General features: G+C 36.7%; 1 protein-coding gene across 1 annotated transcript; it reads left to right on the top strand.

Moving 5' to 3' along the window:
• The first annotated feature begins 990 nt into the window (after positions 1-990).
• Positions 991-1,966, top strand: LOC127106085 (protein SMALL AUXIN UP-REGULATED RNA 12). The gene has a single exon (XM_051043366.1). It carries the CDS (start codon positions 1,161-1,163, stop codon positions 1,599-1,601), a length of 441 nt encoding a protein of 146 aa, XP_050899323.1. The 5' UTR covers positions 991-1,160; the 3' UTR covers positions 1,602-1,966.
• The last annotated feature ends 18,614 nt before the right edge of the window (positions 1,967-20,580 follow it).

The raw sequence follows: 20,580 nt of genomic DNA, 5'->3' as shown, positions 1-20,580 counted from the left end.
AAGACTACTTGAATCCTTAGAAAGAACATGAAGAACTATTTTCCAAACCAACCAATTGAAAATCTTATACACAAACTGTACACAAACTATACTTACCAAATTACAAATGACAAATAAGTAAGAGGTCGTTTCGACGATAACACTATACGGTAACACCATAAAAAACATAAAGTAGGACTAGCACGTATAATTTATGACCTTGACATATCACAAGTATAATCTATAATCTATAATGTCTATAATATTATTATACTCAAGATACTACGGTAGAATCGAAATAGCTAAGACTCAATTCATATATTTGACATGTATTTCGAGTATTTAAAAATTAAGTAATTATTATTTTGTCTTATGGGGGTTGGATTAATGTTGGAACAACCTTCTTCATTGTTTTGGTAGAGCTTATAAGCTTGGTTGTTTTATGAGGTTTTTCCGGTATTGGTTTTATATTTTGAAAATTATATTGTTCTATCTTTTGTGTAAGTTTATATCTTGTTTTTTAAACTATTCGGTTCACATTTTTTTTTCAACTCTAGTCGCTTAATAACTCAGTTATTAACTTATTAAAAAAATCAAAAAGATATATGCTGAAATACCCGTACCAATCAGTATGGTTGTAATTGTCATGTCAAAAAATTTCAGAGATCAGACTCGCACTATAAACTGATACTCTCTTTTCTTACATTTTTATAATTTAATTAGTTTAATAACTTCCACTCCGCATAATTGCGGTGGCACTATAGATGGACCCAAAATCAAAATTGAAAACAATTAAGAATCCAACAATATTAGAAAACTGTTTAGGATAAAAAGTTAACATTACCTTTAATTAATTTAACTTTCCTAAAGTAGACTTAGTACATCGCATTACAAAATTGTACTACCGCACTAAAACCGGAAGCATCATAAAAAAATTAGTGGGCTCAAACAAAGCCCACATGGCCCATTCATATCATCACATGGGCTTGACCACGATAGATGCAACAACAAAATGGCGTAATCTCGTAATTATCTTCAACTCCAATGGCATTTCACTTTCATAAATTCCATATATACGTTCCACCTTCCACACTACCAAATTCCCATTACAACGAAACAAAACCCGCTCCGTTACTTTTTCCACACTCCACCTTTTTCTCTTTCACTTTTTCAATTTTCAAATGTCACCGTCACCGTCGACTACCACCGGAAAAATCAGTAAAATCCGCCGCATTGTGCGGCTCCGAGAAATGCTTCTCCGGTGGAGAAAGAAAGCTAGATTAGCAACCACCTACGATGTACCGGAAGGACACGTGGCGGTTTGCGTGGGTCCTACCATGAGGAGGTTCGTCGTTCGCGCTAGCTACTTGAATCACCCGATCTTCAAGAAGCTTCTGATGCAGGCGGAGGAAGAGTACGGATTCTGCAACCATGGACCGCTTGCTATACCGTGTGATGAGTTTGTGTTTGAAGAGCTTCTTCGGGTTATGGCCCGACCCGAGCCTAGATTATCGACGCTTGAGGATTTTCAGAGACGGTGCCACGTGGATGTGAGAAATAGTAGTGGTTTTGAGTTTGTAGGAGAATCGAGACCTTTGCTTCATGATGATCTAATTTGCTGAGTCAGTGAGTGAGTTCACTCGGTCTTCATGGATCGGCTAAAAGATTATCAGTTATCACTAACTTTTTTTGTTGTTATTTTTGGGTATTTTTTGTCCCAATGATTGGTGTTAGGTGAGTTTGTTTTAGGAAAATATATTTATTAGTGATTGATGATAAAAAAAAATATGAATCTGGTTTGATTATTATTTTATTCATATTTTATTTTTGGATTTGAGTGCTCACCGGTCACGGTTGTTGTGGATTGTAATTTGTAAATAAAAATATGTAGATGCAAATTATTACTTTGATCATTTTTCAAGGAAGTTTTGCACAAAGTTGTAACCAAAAAAGGAAGATTGTAAAAAGTGTTCATCTTTTTTATCTATTCACTTTTTTTCTTTACACTTTATAATTTGATACGTAGATTTTCTTTAATATACGATGTTGGAAATGAATTAAAAAAAATGATAGCTAAAAAAGAAATATTTAAGTTTTTGTTAAACTAAATTATATTTTTTGTTAAACCTCATATTTTAAAATTAAACAGTTTTAATCCCTTTCTTACTCTTTTATTCTACAAATCAATGAAATATCAATTTTTCAATAATACTTTTTATTTATAATATTTCATATAAATAATTTTTTTAATTATTATTTGAATATGAAATAATAATTATTATTCTAATATGTTAAGTCATATATATATATATATATATATATATATATATATATATATATATATATATATATATATATATATATATATATATATATATATATATATATATATATATATATATATATATATATATATATATATATATCAAAGTGCATTGTTATATGTCTTTATAAATAAATTGCATAACTTTCTAGTTTTATACACTTTTTTATAAAAATAAAGCTTTATATACTATTAGCATTTTTTTGTTACAAACTTTTACCAATAAATTAAGTGTATAAGAACTTTTTATTAAGTCATAACTCTCTTAGAAAATAACCTAAATGGAAATCATTTCTGTGTCGAAATAAATTATATTTTAAATGAGTCTTCATAAATAGATGGTGAAATTAATCTTTTAAATTAGTTACTGTTTTAAATATAAAATTAATGAGTTAGTTGTGTTAGTTATTTTTATTGACTATAATAATTTTATATATTTTTGGATAACGTTAATTTGTGTCATACTGACAGAATAATCATAAATAAAAATTTATATTTAAAAATTATATATAAACTTGATAAAAATTTGTGAATTTATTTTTATCACAAATGTTTTATTTATAATATTTTATGTATTTTTAGGATACAAATTAACATTTTCATATTTTTCTTTTATGAAATAACAATATTTTTTTAATTAAGATGCTTTTTTATATTTTCTCATTTTTATTGACTTTTATAAAATGTAATAATAATATATTTAGTTAAGATTCTTTTTTATATTTTTTCATTTTTCTTGATTTTTATAATTAATAATATATTATTTTATATTCCTTCAGTTTTATTTATAAGAGATAAATTATTTTTTAAATTTATTAAATAATTAGATTAGATATATAGGATCGGAGAAATTATATAATCTTTAAGACTTTCATAGCTCAAAAATGCCATCCAGAAAATGAGACCATAAATTAGTGTATTTTTCACACATGCTAAATGTCCGGAAGAGTTAATAAAAGCAGTTATTGAGCTAATAAAAGCTGCATGTACGCACACAACAAATATAATATGGATGTCCTGCAAGCTAGAACTTATAACACCGTTATGGAAATATATTTATCATGACGCTGATATCCCACCTTCTACTAATGACACATAATTTAGCCGTAAATAGATTTTTATTAAGAATTTAATTAGAATGCATGCATAGTGTAAAGAAATTTTAGACCGATAATCTTAGGATCTTAAATTAGATTTTTGTTTTAAATACATTTAAATAATAATTATAAATAATTGTGATGGATTGATTATGCGAAACTTTTTACATCAATGATGGATTATTTTTTCAAAATAACTAATTATTCGAAAAAAATACCAAAATAACCAAGTTTGGTAGAGGATGCGTCAGATGAATTTACGTCTCCCCATACCACTAAGAGGAGGCGTCAATAACATTGGCGCATGCATTTGGCTCCTCATTAGGAGACGCCAATGCTAGTGACGCCTTAGTGTGTTTTGTTTGGTGGGCATCAATGCTCATGTGGATGCCAATTCATCTGGCGCATACACTCCCTCATTTTTTTTTAATTTATTTAATTTTTAATTTTTATTGTTTAATACATAAGAAATAATAATGAAAAAAAAATTCATTAAATATATAATAATTGATTACATTGGAATGACAATAAACTAATGACCTGCCCGATTATAATATCCCCCGGTTCCACATCCCGGTGCGTTAGTTTGTCTCTGAGGTCTCCCACGATTTTCTTGAGGTGTTTGTGGTCTTTGGGTGCTGACTTGATTGAGCGATGGCTAGTTGGAAGGTCCGACGGAAGTTCCAGCGGTATTTGACAAATGTGTCATTGTTTGCTCCCAATATCCGGAGGGGCTCTGGCCAACGGCGCTTCCGTAATGGAGTTCGGTGTCCATGTCATCGTAGTTAGGGCGTTGGGGTTAGGTGAATTGGGGACGGTATAGTTGCCCAAATTAGGCCATTAAGTCGTTTTGAAAACAAAGCAATGGTTCCTGGGGCGTACTGTAAGACCCCAATTTTTGCCCAAAGATCCCTCAAGGCATCATATCATATCATATCATTACCTCAAGGATCATTGTGCACCTTTGCTTGCCTCCTAGTGGGGGGGTATCTTGTGAGTGAGATTCTTGATCACCAAGCATGTATTGCATTTGTATATCATTGCTTTTCATTTGTTTACTAACCAAAAGTACAAAAATATTGTCATCTAACCTTGTTTCTTGCAGATGAAGCAAACTAGGTCAAAACAGTCAAATCATTCATTGAGCAATGGATGGTGGCCATTCTTGAAGAATTTGGGCACCATGATCATTCATCAAAAGTTCATATGAGTGGTGGTATCATTTGGTATCAAGATCTCAAGAGAAGAAGGCTTGAAATTCATCAAAACATGGCTCAGTCAACCAAAACCCTAGCAAAGTCAACTGTGGTCAACTGTGCATTTAATCAGGGATTGGAAGGTGTGAGATGGTTGGAAAGGTCTCATTCATGTCCATACAAGCCTCATATAACATTTCAAACATCCACAGTGAAGGATTTGAGGTCAGACGAAAAGTTTCCCAAAATAGTAATGATCTGTAATTTTCAGCTGCCAAAAATGGAAAGTCATTCTCCTCAAAATTACATGTCCAAGCAAGCTTCAAATCAAAATTTGTCCAATATGAAAGTTGAAGATCTTGCTCTTGCCTTTCCAAAAAGTCCAAGAACACTCATTTCTCATGTGTGGTTGGCAAGTTATGATCAAATCATTTTCAAGAATTTTGGAATTTCAAAGTGGCATAACTTTCAAACCATTTGGCCAATTTGGGTGATTCTTTTTTGAGAAAACCACATTTGATGTGTACTATCCAAATCCATCATCACATTTCATCAAAAATCTTCACATAAAAAGGTCATTTTTCAAGTGAACTAATTAATTTTTTGTGGGAAAAATAGTGATTTTCAAAAATACATGGGATTTTCATACCAAACCAATTCAATTCACTTCTAAACATGATTTGTGACTTGCTTCAAAGGAGAATTGACTGTTCCATTGGTTCTAAGTGCAAAAGGGCAATTTGGCCAAAATGCATAACATGTGCAACTTGCTAATCACTTCCAATTGGTGCTAATCATGATTAAGGCATTGGATTAACAAGACTATAAGAGCCTAATCATAACAGAAAGTTCAGATCCACATTCACAATCTCAAAATCACAACAAAAAATCTCTCAATTCTCTCAAATTTTCTTCACACTTTTTTCACCTTTTTGATCGAAATTCTTGATTCTTTCTGCTTCTTGTTGCACTGATCCTCTTCTGCGGGTGAAACTGAAGATCTGTTTGAAGCTAACAGTGGAAGAACACTTGGAAATCGCAACTATTGCAACCTTGAGCATCCATGGCAATTCGCGATTTCTCCATCATCAAGCATTTCTGAGCTGAGCTACCACTTGTATTCACCTTCCTAAGCATCCTAGACATTCTGTTTTGGTAATTGGAGGTTCGAAACACACAAGAACACAAGCTGCATAATCACAAGGTGAGATTTCAAAACCTTCGATTCTTGAAATCAACATGTGGTTTAGGTAGATCGTGGAACATAGGTTATGCTGCAACTTGAATCATGATTTTTCGTTGAGTATTGAATGAGATATCTCGATCTGAACATTTGAGTGTGAAACTTTCTTGGCTCGATCCGTAAAGCATGAGTAGATTTAGGTTAATTGCTTATTAGAATAATGATCTACATGACATGACGTTTCGATTGGTATATCATTTGCTGGTTTTCGTGAGAAAAAGTCATGATGACGATGAACATGAAGAACGCGCACGATGAGCATTCAAATCTCGTTTCCCAAATCGCGCTCAGATCTTCATTTGCCAGGATTCGCATGGATTTCATATTTTTCTCCCATGTGTCCAATTACCGCTTGACACATCACTTAATGAAACGCAGAGTTTCATTAAGTGAGCAGCGTAATTACGCTTATGCCACTGTCAGCTTTTAAATTCATTTTAATTCTTAAATGTTTATTTCATTTTCATCATTAACTTCAAAAATTCATAAATAAATCATGGAGCATCCAAATTGGTTGGGGATTTTTGCATTCATCTCCATTTTTCATCTAGTTTTTTATAGGCATGATAACAAAAGTTGTGCACGGCTGATTTTTATTTTGGTCTAAGGTTTTTGTTCATGTGTGTTTCTTGCATATGCTTTGCCATTCCATTCATGAAATCTTGATGCTTGCTCCAAAATATGTGAAATTTTACATGTGCATTCTAGACTCTTTCCTGGTCATTTTGATAGGTGGTTTGTAATTTTGATAGGTGGTTTGTAATTTTTGAGTTCCTGGATTGAGAGATATGACATGATCTTTGGAGTGTTACATTTTTGTGTCATGCCATGCTTTGTGCATCTTCTTGATTTTATTTTCTATGCTTGTTGAACATGATTTGCTCTGGATTTTTGCATGAGATTACATCTAGATGTTAACTTTACATGTGAATTTTTCTGGGATTTTTGAAGGCATTTCCTATTTGATTGGGATTTTATTTGCTGTTTAGTCATTTGTTGACTTTTTGGGATACATGTTCCCATTTGATTTGTGAAATTCTGGTTATTAATTGGATGGATTTGAAATTTGGCATGTGTATTGTAGACATTTTGAAGTGCATCATGGTTTTAGTCCCATTCATTTATCATGTTTTATCTCTATTTTATGATTGGTTGAAGTGGATGCATGTTTTGATGCCATGTATGAGCTTGTATGAACTTGTGTTGACTTTATGATTTTCATTGACTTACTTCCCCTGGTCCAAATAGCATGAAATTTGATATGTTGCTCATTGAATGTGTTCTGTTTAAGATTGAATTTTCTGGGAATTTATTGAGCTATTTTGATATTGGTTTGATTGTGATCATTCTGTTTGCTCCAATGTGATTCCAAAATGCATAGTTTGACATGTTTTGTGTATGAAATGGATTTGGTGCATAGTTTTGATGCTAGACCAATTGGATTCTATTCTTGTTTGATAAATATTGAGTTTGATCAATTTTCACTTGCTGTTTTGAATTTTTCACCTCCTTTTGACCCTAGGCTTGTCCTAGTGGTCTTACTTCTCACATTTGAGTTGTTTTTTCAGGTTAAAGAAGCAATTGCTTTAAGGAGTTTAATTCAAGTTAATTGAGTTTGGTTTAATTGATTGTGATGAACTAACTTGGTTTATTTTGTAGGATGCTAACTCATTTGCTTTGAGTTTGTGCTTTGCACATATGATTGATTGTGTTGACTGTTGGTTCTTAACTTGTCTGTTTTGACTTTGTGATTGGGATACTGATTATATTTTATTGATTTCAGGTACCATAGTCGCTTTAGTTCCTTTGAGAACTTGCATTGCTTTGCTTTGCTTAAGCATTAAGGTAGACTCTCTTGTCTCCATGTAGTCTGGAAGACCTGGCTTGTTATTTAGCCAGGCAACTGTCTGAAGTCCTCCTTAAGAGGCGATGTTTGTGATTGTTTAACTTTGTCCCCAAGCAGGTAAAGACCTCATGTGAGGCAATTGGTAGACAAAAGAGATATGTAGCCTATCTCCTACTATTCTGTGAGTCACTCACCTTTCTCACACCACATGTGTTGATGCATAGTGAGTAAAAACCCAAGATCTATCGAGTCTAACTTGTGGAGAGAGTTCCATCTTTCTGAACTCCCACACCTTCTGATATTCAGTGCTCTCCCTGGCCAGGGATAAGAGTGATGAGGCACACCCCTCATATCCTTTCATCTGCTTCACCTTGGCTCTCAATGTCAAGGTTAAGAGCGCCATTCACCCTATTCCAGTGGACTTTCAGGTCTAACCCTTTGATTGAGCCTAATTGTTTGGTTATAATGGGTGCTAAATGTTTGTTTGATTGATTGCTTCATATGTATATGTTAGCTTGCATGCCTTTGTGCACTTGTCATCATTGATTGTTCATTATTGCATGATCATCATTGCATATCTCTGTGATCCATGTTTGAGTTTACCCATTGAGGACAATTGTAAGACCATGTTCTTTGGCCTTTGTTCCTAGGATTTGGAAGGGATAGAGTGTAAGACCATTTCACTTGGTCACTCATGTCCATTGCTTTTGCTTGTTTGTTGTATGTGAGGATGAAAATTATAAGACCATGTTGTTGGCATTTGTATTCCTATGATCATCCTTTGGAGGTTGGTATAAGTCCAGATAGATTGGCATCTGACATCCAAGTTGTGTTTTGTTTTACCTTAGGAGATTGGTGTAAATCCATTTATTGGTATCCGGTATCCGCTTTTGCTTTGTGAGATTGGTATAAGACCATTGATGGCATCCGGTATCATTGTTTTGTTTTAGGAGATTGGTGTAAACCCATTTATTGGTATCCGGTATCCGCTTTTGTTTGTGAGATTGGTATAAGACCATTGATGGCATCCGGTATCACCTTGCTTTTATTTTTTTTACTTGCTTTGTTGCTTACTCCTAAGGACACACTTGAATCATCTGCTATATGATCTCAAGAGGTGAACCTTTCTAAGAAGTTTTACATTCCATCATCCACACCCTCTTTGTCCTAAACCTTTTCACACTTTGCTTTCAAAAACTTTGACTTGTTGTGCAAACATCTTCATCCCTTTTCAAATTAGAAACCTGGACCATAAGTCCTTGACTTTTCAAACTTCACTTTTCATAACACTTCTTTGAGTCAATCTTAATCATACCTTGACCATATTTTGTGAATAATCATAATCAATTAACTTCACCCATTCAATTGTTTTGGCTTTGTCCATTGTTAATATGTTTTCATGCATTAGCCTTAGGTTTTAATTACCATAGTGGTTGATGTAAATCTTACCTTATCCTTAGTGAGTTGATTGTAAGTCTTCCATACTTATTATAGGGTTAACTGTAACACCCCGATAATAATATGGTAATTATTTAAATTAAGTTAATAAAATATTTATTAATTTAATTAGATAATTGGATTATTATTATTATTATTTTGGAATTATTGAATTATTATTATTATTGGGATAATAAAATAAAGTGGAAAATATATAAGTGTGAAATAAGGAAAAAGAGTCCCATTTGGTAAAGAAAAGGTTTTCACGTGAAACAGAGAAGCGATTGAGAAAGTGGAGAAAGGGCAAGAGGAAGAGCTAGAGAGCAAGGGTTGGAGAACGGAAAAGCTTGAAGCTCAAAGTTGCCGGATTAACTCAGGTAAGGGGGTTTATCGTCGTTTAATGGGTATTATGGGTTAGCATGTAATGGGTAGTGATAAACCGTTGAACTGACCCTAATTGGGATTGTTGAATGCTGAAAATTGTGATGGATATGTTGTGTTGAATCTGAAATTGAATCCGTAATTGTGTGAGTCGTGTTTTCCCGAACGTATAGTTTTCTACGGAATTGGAATCGGAGGTCCGGAAGTCCTCTAACGGCGGAAAATGCGGAGAATTCTGCATTCTGCTTTGTGTTAGCGCAGGAACTGCTGTTTTGCCTGCGTTAACCGGTTAACCCAGGGCGTTAACCGGTTAACACTGTTACGAATTGAGAATTAGTGCTGTTTTGCCTGCGTTAACCGGTTAACCCAGGGCGTTAACCGGTTAACACTGATAAGTTTTGGGCAGTAAGCGTGTTTTGGCTGCGTTAACCGGTTAACCCAGGGCGTTAACCGGTTAACACTGTTGCAGTATGGAAAAATTGTTAATTTAAATGTTGTGTACATAATCGATGTTTGGCCTATAGTGGCGTATGATGTAATAGGGATTAATTCCGGCTATTTTGAGCAGTATAGGTATTGTAGAGTGTGCTAATACCGTGTTCAATTATTTGAGATGATATGATGTTTTGACAAATGTGTTGAGGATGTATGATGATATGCATAATGTTGTGAATGTATATATTATGCATGTATTTGTGAATGGGCTGTTGTATGGCTTAGAGTGTGAGCATGTGTCCATTGTGAATTGTTGTTGATGTTGCATTGCTAGATGATTAGCAGGTATAACATAGCCCTTGGGGTTGTAGCTAATTCCCATGGTGAGGAATTAGTGAGTGAATCATTGTGGATTTGTTGTTGATGTTTGCATGCTAGATGATTAGTGTGCATAGCATAGCCTTTGGGGCTGTAGCTAATTCCCATGGTGAGGAATTAGTGAGTGAGTCACTAGGTCTCAAATGAGTGGGACTAGTGAGCTTAGTAGCCGTATCTGGATTTGATCGGTGAGCTTGAACTGTATGTTCAAGAATAGTCGGTACCGCATGTGTGGAGTCTCATTGCATAACGTATGTATGGCGTATAATATGAATGGATGTATTCCAATATTATACGTGTGGTTGTGTTGACATTGAGTATGAGTATGATTGAGTTGATATTGTCGTTGCTGAATGTGTAATCTGATTTGGGTGATGAAATGTGTTATTTACTTAATATGACATGATAATTTATAATGCTTATTATATCGATTGAGGAACTCACCCTTACAACTATTTTTCAGGTAACGAGCAATGAGTTGAGTAGAAGCTAATGCTTGGAGTCTAGTGTAGTCTCCTTAGTGGGTCGTGCTCTGATAGACGTAACATCGGGATGGGATGTTTTAACTTGTTTTAAATGTTTTATTGTTGGTTATGAACCATTTTACATGTAATGTTTTACAGGATTGATGAGATTTCTATCCGCTGCGTTTTATGCAAATGCTTATGTTTTGAATCAATAAAGAGCATGACCGTTATATTGGTGAATGGTGTACAGTGTTTGTGTGTGACACCCTTAACTGCATAATTACTCTGAGTTTTATATGTTGTTTTAATTAAATAATTGGGGTTTTTTAGAAGGGTGTTACATTAGTGGTATCAGAGCATAGTCGGTCGAGTCGAGTCGTAATTATTCTGTTTCCCCTGTACGGGATAGGTGTTGTGTAACCCTATCAGTACTTATTGTTTTAGCTTGTTGGGTTTTCAGAATAGAGATGGCTGGAAGAGGTAGAGATGATGCTGCGATTGCTGAGGCTCTGGGCATGCTAGCTGGAGTACTTGGAGGGAATCCGAATGTGAGGGGAATGGGAGCTGCTCGTCAACTGAGTGAGTTCCAGAAGAACAATCCTCCAATGTTCAAGGGAGCATACGATCCAGATGGCGCTCAGAAGTGGTTGAAGGAGATAGAGAGGATCTTCCGAGTGACGGAGTGTGCCGATAACCAGAAGGTCAGGTTCGGTACGCATATGCTGTCAGAAGAAGCTGATGATTGGTGGATTGCTACCCGCACTGAGTTGGAAACCGCTGGGAATGCTGAGATCACTTGGGCTGTATTCAGAGAGAGATTTCTGAGGAAGTACTTTCCAGAAGATGTCAGAGGAAAGAAAGAGATAGAGTTCTTAGAGTTGAAGCAGGGTAACAAGTCTGTTACGGAGTATGCTGCTAAGTTCACAGAGCTGTCGAAGTATTACACTCCCTATAGTGAGGCTGCTGGAGAATTTTCGAAATGTGTGAAGTTTGAGAACGGGTTACGTCCCGAGATCAAGCAGGCTATTGGATACCAACGGATCAGAGTGTTTTCTGACTTGGTTGACTGTTGCAGGATTTTTGAACAGGATTCCAAAGCCAGAGCAGAGAGCTATCAGCAAAGGGTTGATAGGAAAGGCAAGAATCAGAATGGTCGTGGAAAACCGTATGCAGCTGGCAAAGGTTTTCAGAGACAGAGTGGGATGAAGAGGCCTAGTGGGGGAGACTCTAGTGCCCCTGCTAAGTGTTATAGATGTGGTCGGGCTGGACATCGTGTCCATGAGTGTACCAGTGCTGAGATGAAGTGTTTCAAGTGTGGCAAAGGTGGTCATTTGGCTGCAGAGTGCCGGTTGAAGACTGTAACTTGTTTCAACTGTGGAGAGGTGGGTCATATCAGTCCACAGTGTCCTAAGCCGAAGAAGGAGAATCAGTCAGGAGGCAAGGTCTTTGCCTTATCGGGTTCTGAGACTTCTGTAGATGATCGTTTGATCAGAGGTACGTGTTATATAAATGGTTTTCCTCTTGTAGCTATTATTGACACCGGTGCTACTCATTCCTTTATATCTTTGGATTGTGCTGTGAAACTTAAGTTAGAGATATCTGAGATGTATGGTAGTATGGTGATTGATACTCCTGCAAAGGGTTCAGTGACTACTACTTCAGTTTGCTTAAGTTGTCCTTTGAGTATTTTTGGTAGAGATTTTGGGATAGACCTTGTGTGTCTTCCACTAGTGCAGATTGACGTTATCTTGGGTATGAACTGGTTGGTGTTTAACCGGGTTTCCATCAATTGTTTTGATAAGACTGTGATATTTCCTGAGGTTGAGGAAGGAAAGGATTTGTTTCTATCAGCGAGGCAGGTGAATGAGGAAGTAGCAGATGGGGCAGAGTTGTTTATGCTGTTAGCGACTTTGGAGGCTAAAGATAAACTGGTGATTTGTGATCTGGCTGTGGTGTGTGATTTCCCTGATGTGTTTCCGGGAGAAGTGAATGAATTGCCGCCAGAGCGTGAAGTTGAGTTCTCGATTGATTTGGTACCTGGTACTAGACCGATATCGATGGCTCCGTACCGTATGTCTGCTGTTGAGTTAACTGAATTGAAGAGTCAGTTGGAAGATCTGTTGGATAAGAAGTTTATTCGTCCGAGTGTGTCACCGTGGGGTGCACCAGTGTTATTGGTTAAGAAGAAAGAAGGTACTATGAGGTTGTGTGTGGACTACAGGCAACTGAACAAAGTGACGATCAAGAATCGGTATCCTTTACCGAGGATTGATGATCTGATGGACCAGTTGGTTGGTGCGAGTGTGTTCAGCAAGATAGATTTGAGATCTGGGTATCATCAGATACGTGTGAAAACTGAGGATATTCAGAAGACCGCTTTCAGAACAAGGTATGGACATTATGAGTATTCTGTAATGCCTTTTGGTGTGACTAATGCGCCTGGAGTATTCATGGAGTATATGAATAGGATTTTCCATCCGTACCTAGACAAGTTTGTTGTGGTGTTTATTGATGACATTTTGGTGTATTCGAAATCTGAAGAAGAGCATGCTGAGCATTTGAGAATGGTTTTAAGAGTTCTACGAGAAAAGAAGTTATTTGCTAAACTGTCAAAGTGTGAATTTTGGTTAGAAGAGGTTAGTTTTCTTGGTCATGTGATTTCAAGAGGTGGTGTTGCTGTTGATCCTTCTAAGATAGAAGCGGTGTCTAAGTGGGAAGCTCCGAAGTCTGTTGCTGAGATTCGCAGTTTCCTGGGATTGGCTGGTTACTATAGGAAATTTATTGAGGGATTTTCTAAGTTGGCGTTACCGTTGACGATGTTGACTAGAAAGGGGCAAGCATTTGTTTGGGACTCAAAATGTGAAGAAGGTTTCCAAGAATTAAAGAGAAGGTTGACTACTGCTCCTATTCTGATATTACCGAGTTCGTCGGAATCATTTGAGGTTTTCTGTGATGCTTCATTGTTGGGTTTGGGTGGTGTGTTGATGCAGAATAAGCAGGTTATAGCTTATGCTTCGAGACAACTGAGGGTTCATGAGAGGAACTATCCGACACATGATTTAGAGTTGGCAGCTGTGGTATTTGTTCTGAAATTATGGAGGCATTACTTGTATGGGTCAAGATTTGAGGTTTTCAGTGACCATAAAAGTTTAAAGTATTTGTTTGATCAGAAAGAGCTGAATATGAGACAGAGGAGATGGTTAGAATTTCTGAAGGATTATGACTTTGGTTTGAATTACCATCCGGGTAAAGCAAACGTAGTGGCTGATGCATTGAGTCGGAAATCATTGCATATGTCTATGTTAATGGTTAAGGAATTGGATTTAATTGAGCAGTTTAGAGACTTGAGTTTGGTGTGTGAGAGTACTCACAATAGTGTTAAATTGGGAATGTTGAAGTTAACGAGTGGTATTCTGGATGAGATCAGAGAGGGTCAGAAATCCGATGTGCTTTTGGTTGATAAGTTGACTCTAGTGAATCAAGGTCAAGGTGGTGAATTCAGAGTTGATGAGAATGGCATTTTGAAATTTGGTAATCGGGTGTGTATTCCGGATGTTACCGAACTTAAGAAGAGTATTCTAGAAGAAGGACATCGTAGTGGCCTGAGTATTCATCCTGGAGCTACGAAGATGTATCATGATTTGAAAAAGTTATTTTGGTGGCCGGGAATGAAGAAAGAAATTGCGAGTTTTGTTTATTCCTGTTTGACTTGTCAGAAGTCAAAGATTGAGCATCAGAAGCCGTCTGGGCTAATGCAACCGTTGGCTATTCCAGAGTGGAAGTGGGATAGTATCAGTATGGATTTTGTTTCTGGTTTACCGAGGACAAGTAAGAATTGTAAAGCTATTTGGGTGATTGTTGACAGATTGACAAAGTCGGCTCACTTCATTCCGATCAGAATGGATTATCCGTTAGAGAGATTAGCCGAGTTGTATATTGAGAAGATTGTAAGTTTGCATGGTATTCCGTCTAGTATTGTTTCGGACAGAGATCCTAGATTTACATCGAAGTTCTGGGAAGGTTTGCAGAGGGCTTTGGGAACTAAGCTGAGATTGAGTTCTGCATATCATCCGCAGACTGATGGTCAGACTGAGAGGACGATTCAGTCACTAGAGGATCTTTTGAGGGCTTGTGTTTTGGAAAAAGGAGGTGCTTGGGACTGTTATTTACCTTTGATTGAGTTTACCTACAACAATAGTTTTCATTCGAGTATTGGTATGGCACCGTTTGAAGCTTTGTATGGTAGGAGATGTCGGACACCTTTATGTTGGTATGAGTCCGGTGAGAGTGTTGTGGTTGGACCGGAGATTGTTCAACAGACTACGGAAAAGATTAAGATGATTCAGGAGAAGATGAGAATTGCTCAGAGTCGTCAGAAGAGTTATCATGATAAGAGGAGGAAGTCACTTGAGTTTCAAGAGGGAGATCATGTGTTTCTTCGTGTTACTCCGATAACTGGTGTTGGGCGAGCTTTGAAGTCGAAAAAGTTGACACCTCGATTTATTGGTCCTTATCAGATTTTGGAGAGGATAGGAGAGGTAGCCTATCGTATCGCTTTACCGCCGTCGCTTGCGAATTTGCATGAGGTTTTTCATGTGTCTCAGCTGAGGAGGTACATTCATGATCCGTCGCATGTAGTCCAAATAGATGATGTACAGGTGAGAGATAACCTGACTGTTGAAACATCACCTATGAGGATTGAGGATCGAGAGTTGAAGCAGTTGCGGGGTAAAGAGATTGCCTTGGTGAAGGTAGCTTGGGGAGGACCAGCAGGTGGCAATGTGACTTGGGAACTGGAGAGTCAGATGAAGGAGTCTTATCCGGAGTTATTCGATTAAGGTATGTTTTCGAGGACGAAAACTCTTTTAGTGGGGGAGAGTTGTAACACCCCGATAATAATATGGTAATTATTTAAATTAAGTTAATAAAATATTTATTAATTTAATTAGATAATTGGATTATTATTATTATTATTATTTTGGAATTATTGAATTATTATTATTATTGGGATAATAAAATAAAGTGGAAAATATATAAGTGTGAAATAAGGAAAAAGAGTCCCATTTGGTAAAGAAAAGGTTTTCACGTGAAACAGAGAAGCGATTGAGAAAGTGGAGAAAGGGCAAGAGGAAGAGCTAGAGAGCAAGGGTTGGAGAACGGAAAAGCTTGAAGCTCAAAGTTGCCGGATTAACTCAGGTAAGGGGGTTTATCGTCGTTTAATGGGTATTATGGGTTAGCATGTAATGGGTAGTGATAAATCGTTGAACTGACCCTAATTGGGATTGTTGAATGCTGAAAATTGTGATGGATATGTTGTGTTGAATCTGAAATTGAATCCGTAATTGTGTGAGTCGTGTTTTCCCGAACGTATAGTTTTCTACGGAATTGGAATCGGAGGTCCGGAAGTCCTCTAACGGCGGAAAATGCGGAGAATTCTGCATTCTGCTTTGTGTTAGCGCAGGAACTGCTGTTTTGCCTGCGTTAACCGGTTAACCCAGGGCGTTAACCGGTTAACACTGTTACGAATTGAGAATTAGTGCTGTTTTGCCTGCGTTAACCGGTTAACCCAGGGCGTTAACCGGTTAACACTGATAAGTTTTGGGCAGTAAGCGTGTTTTGGCTGCGTTAACCGGTTAACCCAGGGCGTTAACCGGTTAACACTGTTGCAGTATGGAAAAATTGTTAATTTAAATGTTGTGTACATAATCGATGTTTGGCCTATAGTGGCGTATGATGTAATAGGGATTAATTCCCGCTATTTTGAGCAGTATAGGTATTGTAGAGTGTGCTAATACTGTGTTCAATTATTTGAGATGATATGATGTTTTGACAAATGTGTTGAGGATGTATGATGATATGCATAATGTTGTGAATGTATATATTATGCATGTATTTGTGAATGGGCTGTTGTATGGCTTAGAGTGTGAGCATGTGTCCATTGTGAATTGTTGTTGATGTTGCGTTGCTAGATGATTAGCAGGTATAGCATAGCCCTTGGGGTTGTAGCTAATTCCCACGGTGAGGAATTAGTGAGTGAATCATTGTGGATTTGTTGTTGATGTTTGCATGCTAGATGATTAGTGTGCATAGCATAGCCTTTGGGGCTGTAGCTAATTCCCATGGTGAGGAATTAGTGAGTGAGTCACTAGGTCTCAAATGAGTGGGACTAGTGAGCTTAGTAGCCGTATCTGGATTTGATCGGTGAGCTTGAACTGTATGTTCAAGAATAGTCGGTACCGCATGTGTGGAGTCTCATTGCATAACGTATGTATGGCGTATAATATGAATGGATGTATTCTAATATTATACGTGTGGTTGTGTTGACATTGAGTATGAGTATGATTGAGTTGATATTGCCGTTGCTGAATGTGTAATCTGATTTGGGTGATGAAATGTGTCATTTACTTAATATGACATGATAATTTATAATGCTTATTATATCGATTGAGGAACTCACCCTTACAACTATTTTTCAGGTAACGAGCAATGAGTTGAGTAGAAGCTAATGCTTGGAGTCTAGTGTAGTCTCCTTAGTGGGTCGTGCTCTGATAGATGTAACATCGGGATGGGATGTTTTAACTTGTTTTAAATGTTTTATTGTTGGTTATGAACCATTTTACATGTAATGTTTTACAGGATTGATGAGATTTCTATCCGCTGCGTTTTATGCAAATGCTTATGTTTTGAATCAATAAAGAGCATGACCGTTATATTGGTGAATGGTGTACAGTGTTTGTGTGTGACACCCTTAACTGCATAATTACTCTGAGTTTTATATGTTGTTTTAATTAAATAATTGGGGTTTTTTAGAAGGGTGTTACATTAACCCCTCACTAGTATGTTGAAGCCATCCTCGCATGGTGGATTGTTGATGTTGGTTGAGTTTTCTCCCATTGGTAATGAAAAGCCTTAGTGCTTGTGTTTTAAAATTGAACTCACTAACTTTTGGAAATCTTTTAGCCGAACTACCGCATTTTGATCCTTACCTTTGATGGAAGGTACGTAGGCAACGGGTTCATCCGTTCGAACACAAAAATAACTAACTTGTACATTCTTTTCTCATCTTCCCATTCATGTTTGCACAATATGTCAAAACAAATGAACATTTTTATACAACAAGTGTGAAAAGGGCTCCCTAGGAGTACCTAGGACGTTTTGGGTGCCTAACACCTTCCCATTGCGTAATTTACCCCTTACCCAGACTCTCTGATCTTTTATTGGTTTTCTACGTGTAAAACTTCTTAGGTTTTTGTTCGCTTTTTAACCAGTCCTTAGGATAAATAAAAGTGCGGTGGCGACTCGATTCATTGTATGCTTTGCTTATGGTTTAATCAATAAATCATATAGCGACGAATACACCGCTACACGTACTATAGTTAAACAGTGGTTGGGTGTTCATTCGTGGGGGGCTACGATGAAGTGACCCATATGAATTATCTGGGCTGTAGACGGTTGTGGGTGCGGGGTTTGATTCTTGGTTTTGTGTTTGGGTGAGTGGTATGAACAGGGTGCGACGTTTGATGGTTGGTTGTTGGGTGGTTGGCATGAACGGGTTGCGATGTTAGGTGTTTGGTTGTTGTGTGTATGTGGTCGGTTGATGTTGTGTGGTTGGTTGTTGGGTTTGGGTGGGTTCACATTGGTGTTGGGTGGTGAATTGATGTGGGGAATACGATGACGAAACAAGTTGGCGTGGATCCATCAAATACCGCAACTCAGATACAAATTGCTGAGTTGTTACTGACCTAAACCATGCCATATATTGTTGAGTGGGTCTTGCACCTTAGATGTCTGGTTCGTTCAAGATGAGTTGTCGTCGATTCCTCCATTGACGACACATGTCTTTTGCAAAGTCTCTCCAGTCAGAATAATCCCATTGTGCATCGACCCTTTTTTTATGCAAATTCCCCAAACTCGTGGGAGATTTTGGAATCTGTTGTAGCATTCCGAACTACAGTTTGACTCGGTCACTTTGGTGCATTTCCACCGTAGTGAATCGAATAATCGGTGTCTTCGTTGTTCAAACGGTAGCATCGTCATGGTTCACATCATGATTCAGACCCATATATGGCCTCCAAACAAACTATAAAACAATACGAAATTGTTAGATGGAAAATAATTTGAGAAGTATTTTTAAATTAAAATATAGTTCGGTAGGATTATTACATTGTCATGTCCAATGTGGTCCAATAGATTTCGATAGACTATAATAGCGTGTTTCAGACACCTATTGTAGTTCATTCCCCTTACTGACCACCTAAGATAATAAAAAGAAGTGAAAAATATTATTTACTGTTAATTATAATAATAAATATAATTAACTAAATGGTGAATGGTAAAGTGTTAGACTTACTTGGTTGCAAACGGGAACATGAATGAGCGCTCATTTATCGGGGCGAGCGACGACATTCTCGACCACCCCCAAGCTTGAAGCAAATAAGCACATGAAAAAAAAAGTACAGGTATTCTTTTTTGCAGTTCTACACATTGCACTATATAGATGGGCCAACACAGTTGAACCCCAATTATAAGTGTTTACCTTATTAATGTTGCGTAATAAAGGTAAATACATTATATTCACAGAATTACCTGTACTTTCTGGAAATAAAAAGTTACCAAATAAAATCATAATATAACACCGAGCTTTTATTATTTTCTCATACTCGGTTGAATCGTCGGACAATACTATACTGACATAATATTGTTTTAGGTATTTTAAATTTATACCTTGCCCCCTTGCTTGACCGGATGTATCTCCATCAGTTTCGTCGTCTAACAAAGGGGCACCCAATAAGTCATTGCATATATTGTTGTCTTGGTTAACTCGACCATTCACTGCCTTTCCGTCTATACGGAGATCCAACAACATGTACACGTCCTCAAGTGTGACTGTACACTCACCAATCGGAAGGTGAAATGTGTGGTTCTCGGGTCTCCACCTCTCCAACAAAGCCAGAATGAACTTGTAGTCCACCGAGTATGAAACAATGTTTAGTAGATTTCCAAATCCACATCCTCTAATATATGGTTCTATTAAAGGATCTTGGGGTACATATTCATGTACACGACATCTAAACCGCTTTGGATCCTAATAACAAAAAAGTAAGAAAATGCAATTAGAAGAAGAAATACATACTCAACAAACACACATCTATAAGGAGTAATCCAAAATAGAAACTAAAAAGTGAGAGATAACAAAGGTATAACACAAAAAAGATATCTACAAGAAGTAATCCAAAAATAGAAACTAAAAAGAGAGAGATAACAAAGGTATAACACAAAAAAGATATCTATAAGAAGTAATCCAAAAATAGAAACTAAAAAGTGAGAGATAACAAAGGTATAACACAAAAAAAGATATCTATAAGTAATCCAAAAATAGAAACTAAAAAGTGAGAGATAACAAAGGTATAACACAAATAACATAAAAAATTAAAAGAGAGAGATAACATACAAATGCCGAGATATTCTCGATTGTGCCTCTGTGTTCATCGCCCATAGTCAACAAAGACATGATTTGAATTTGCAAAGCTTGAGTTTGGTAGATGAAAGAAGCGTGGTAGAAGAATATAATTGAGTATTAATGAAGATGATTTGATATTGTTGATATGAGAGACTATTTATAGATGAATGAGTAAGTAGGTTTGTAACCTAAAAAGAGTGTGATTGGTTGCATGGAAAGGTAAGAGGAGACAAGAGAATGACAAAATTCAGAATGGAAGACAAAGCTATCATGTGAGGAATCTTCTTCGCGCATGTGAAGAAAGTACATGCAAGGGAAGAGGAGCCCTTCCTCTTGGC

The sequence above is a fragment of the Lathyrus oleraceus genome, chromosome 7 (genome assembly GCF_024323335.1).
Source record: "Lathyrus oleraceus cultivar Zhongwan6 chromosome 7, CAAS_Psat_ZW6_1.0, whole genome shotgun sequence".
Lineage (NCBI taxonomy): Eukaryota > Viridiplantae > Streptophyta > Magnoliopsida > Fabales > Fabaceae > Lathyrus > Lathyrus oleraceus.
Note: the sequence above shows the minus strand (reverse complement) of the source record. Positions and strands in the feature narration are given on the sequence as shown.

Bases quoted from the DNA above. Each gene is read 5' to 3' on its own strand.
- LOC127106085 (XM_051043366.1), top strand. From the start codon at position 1,161: ATGTCACCGTCACCGTCGACTACCACCGGAAAAATCAGTAAAATCCGC.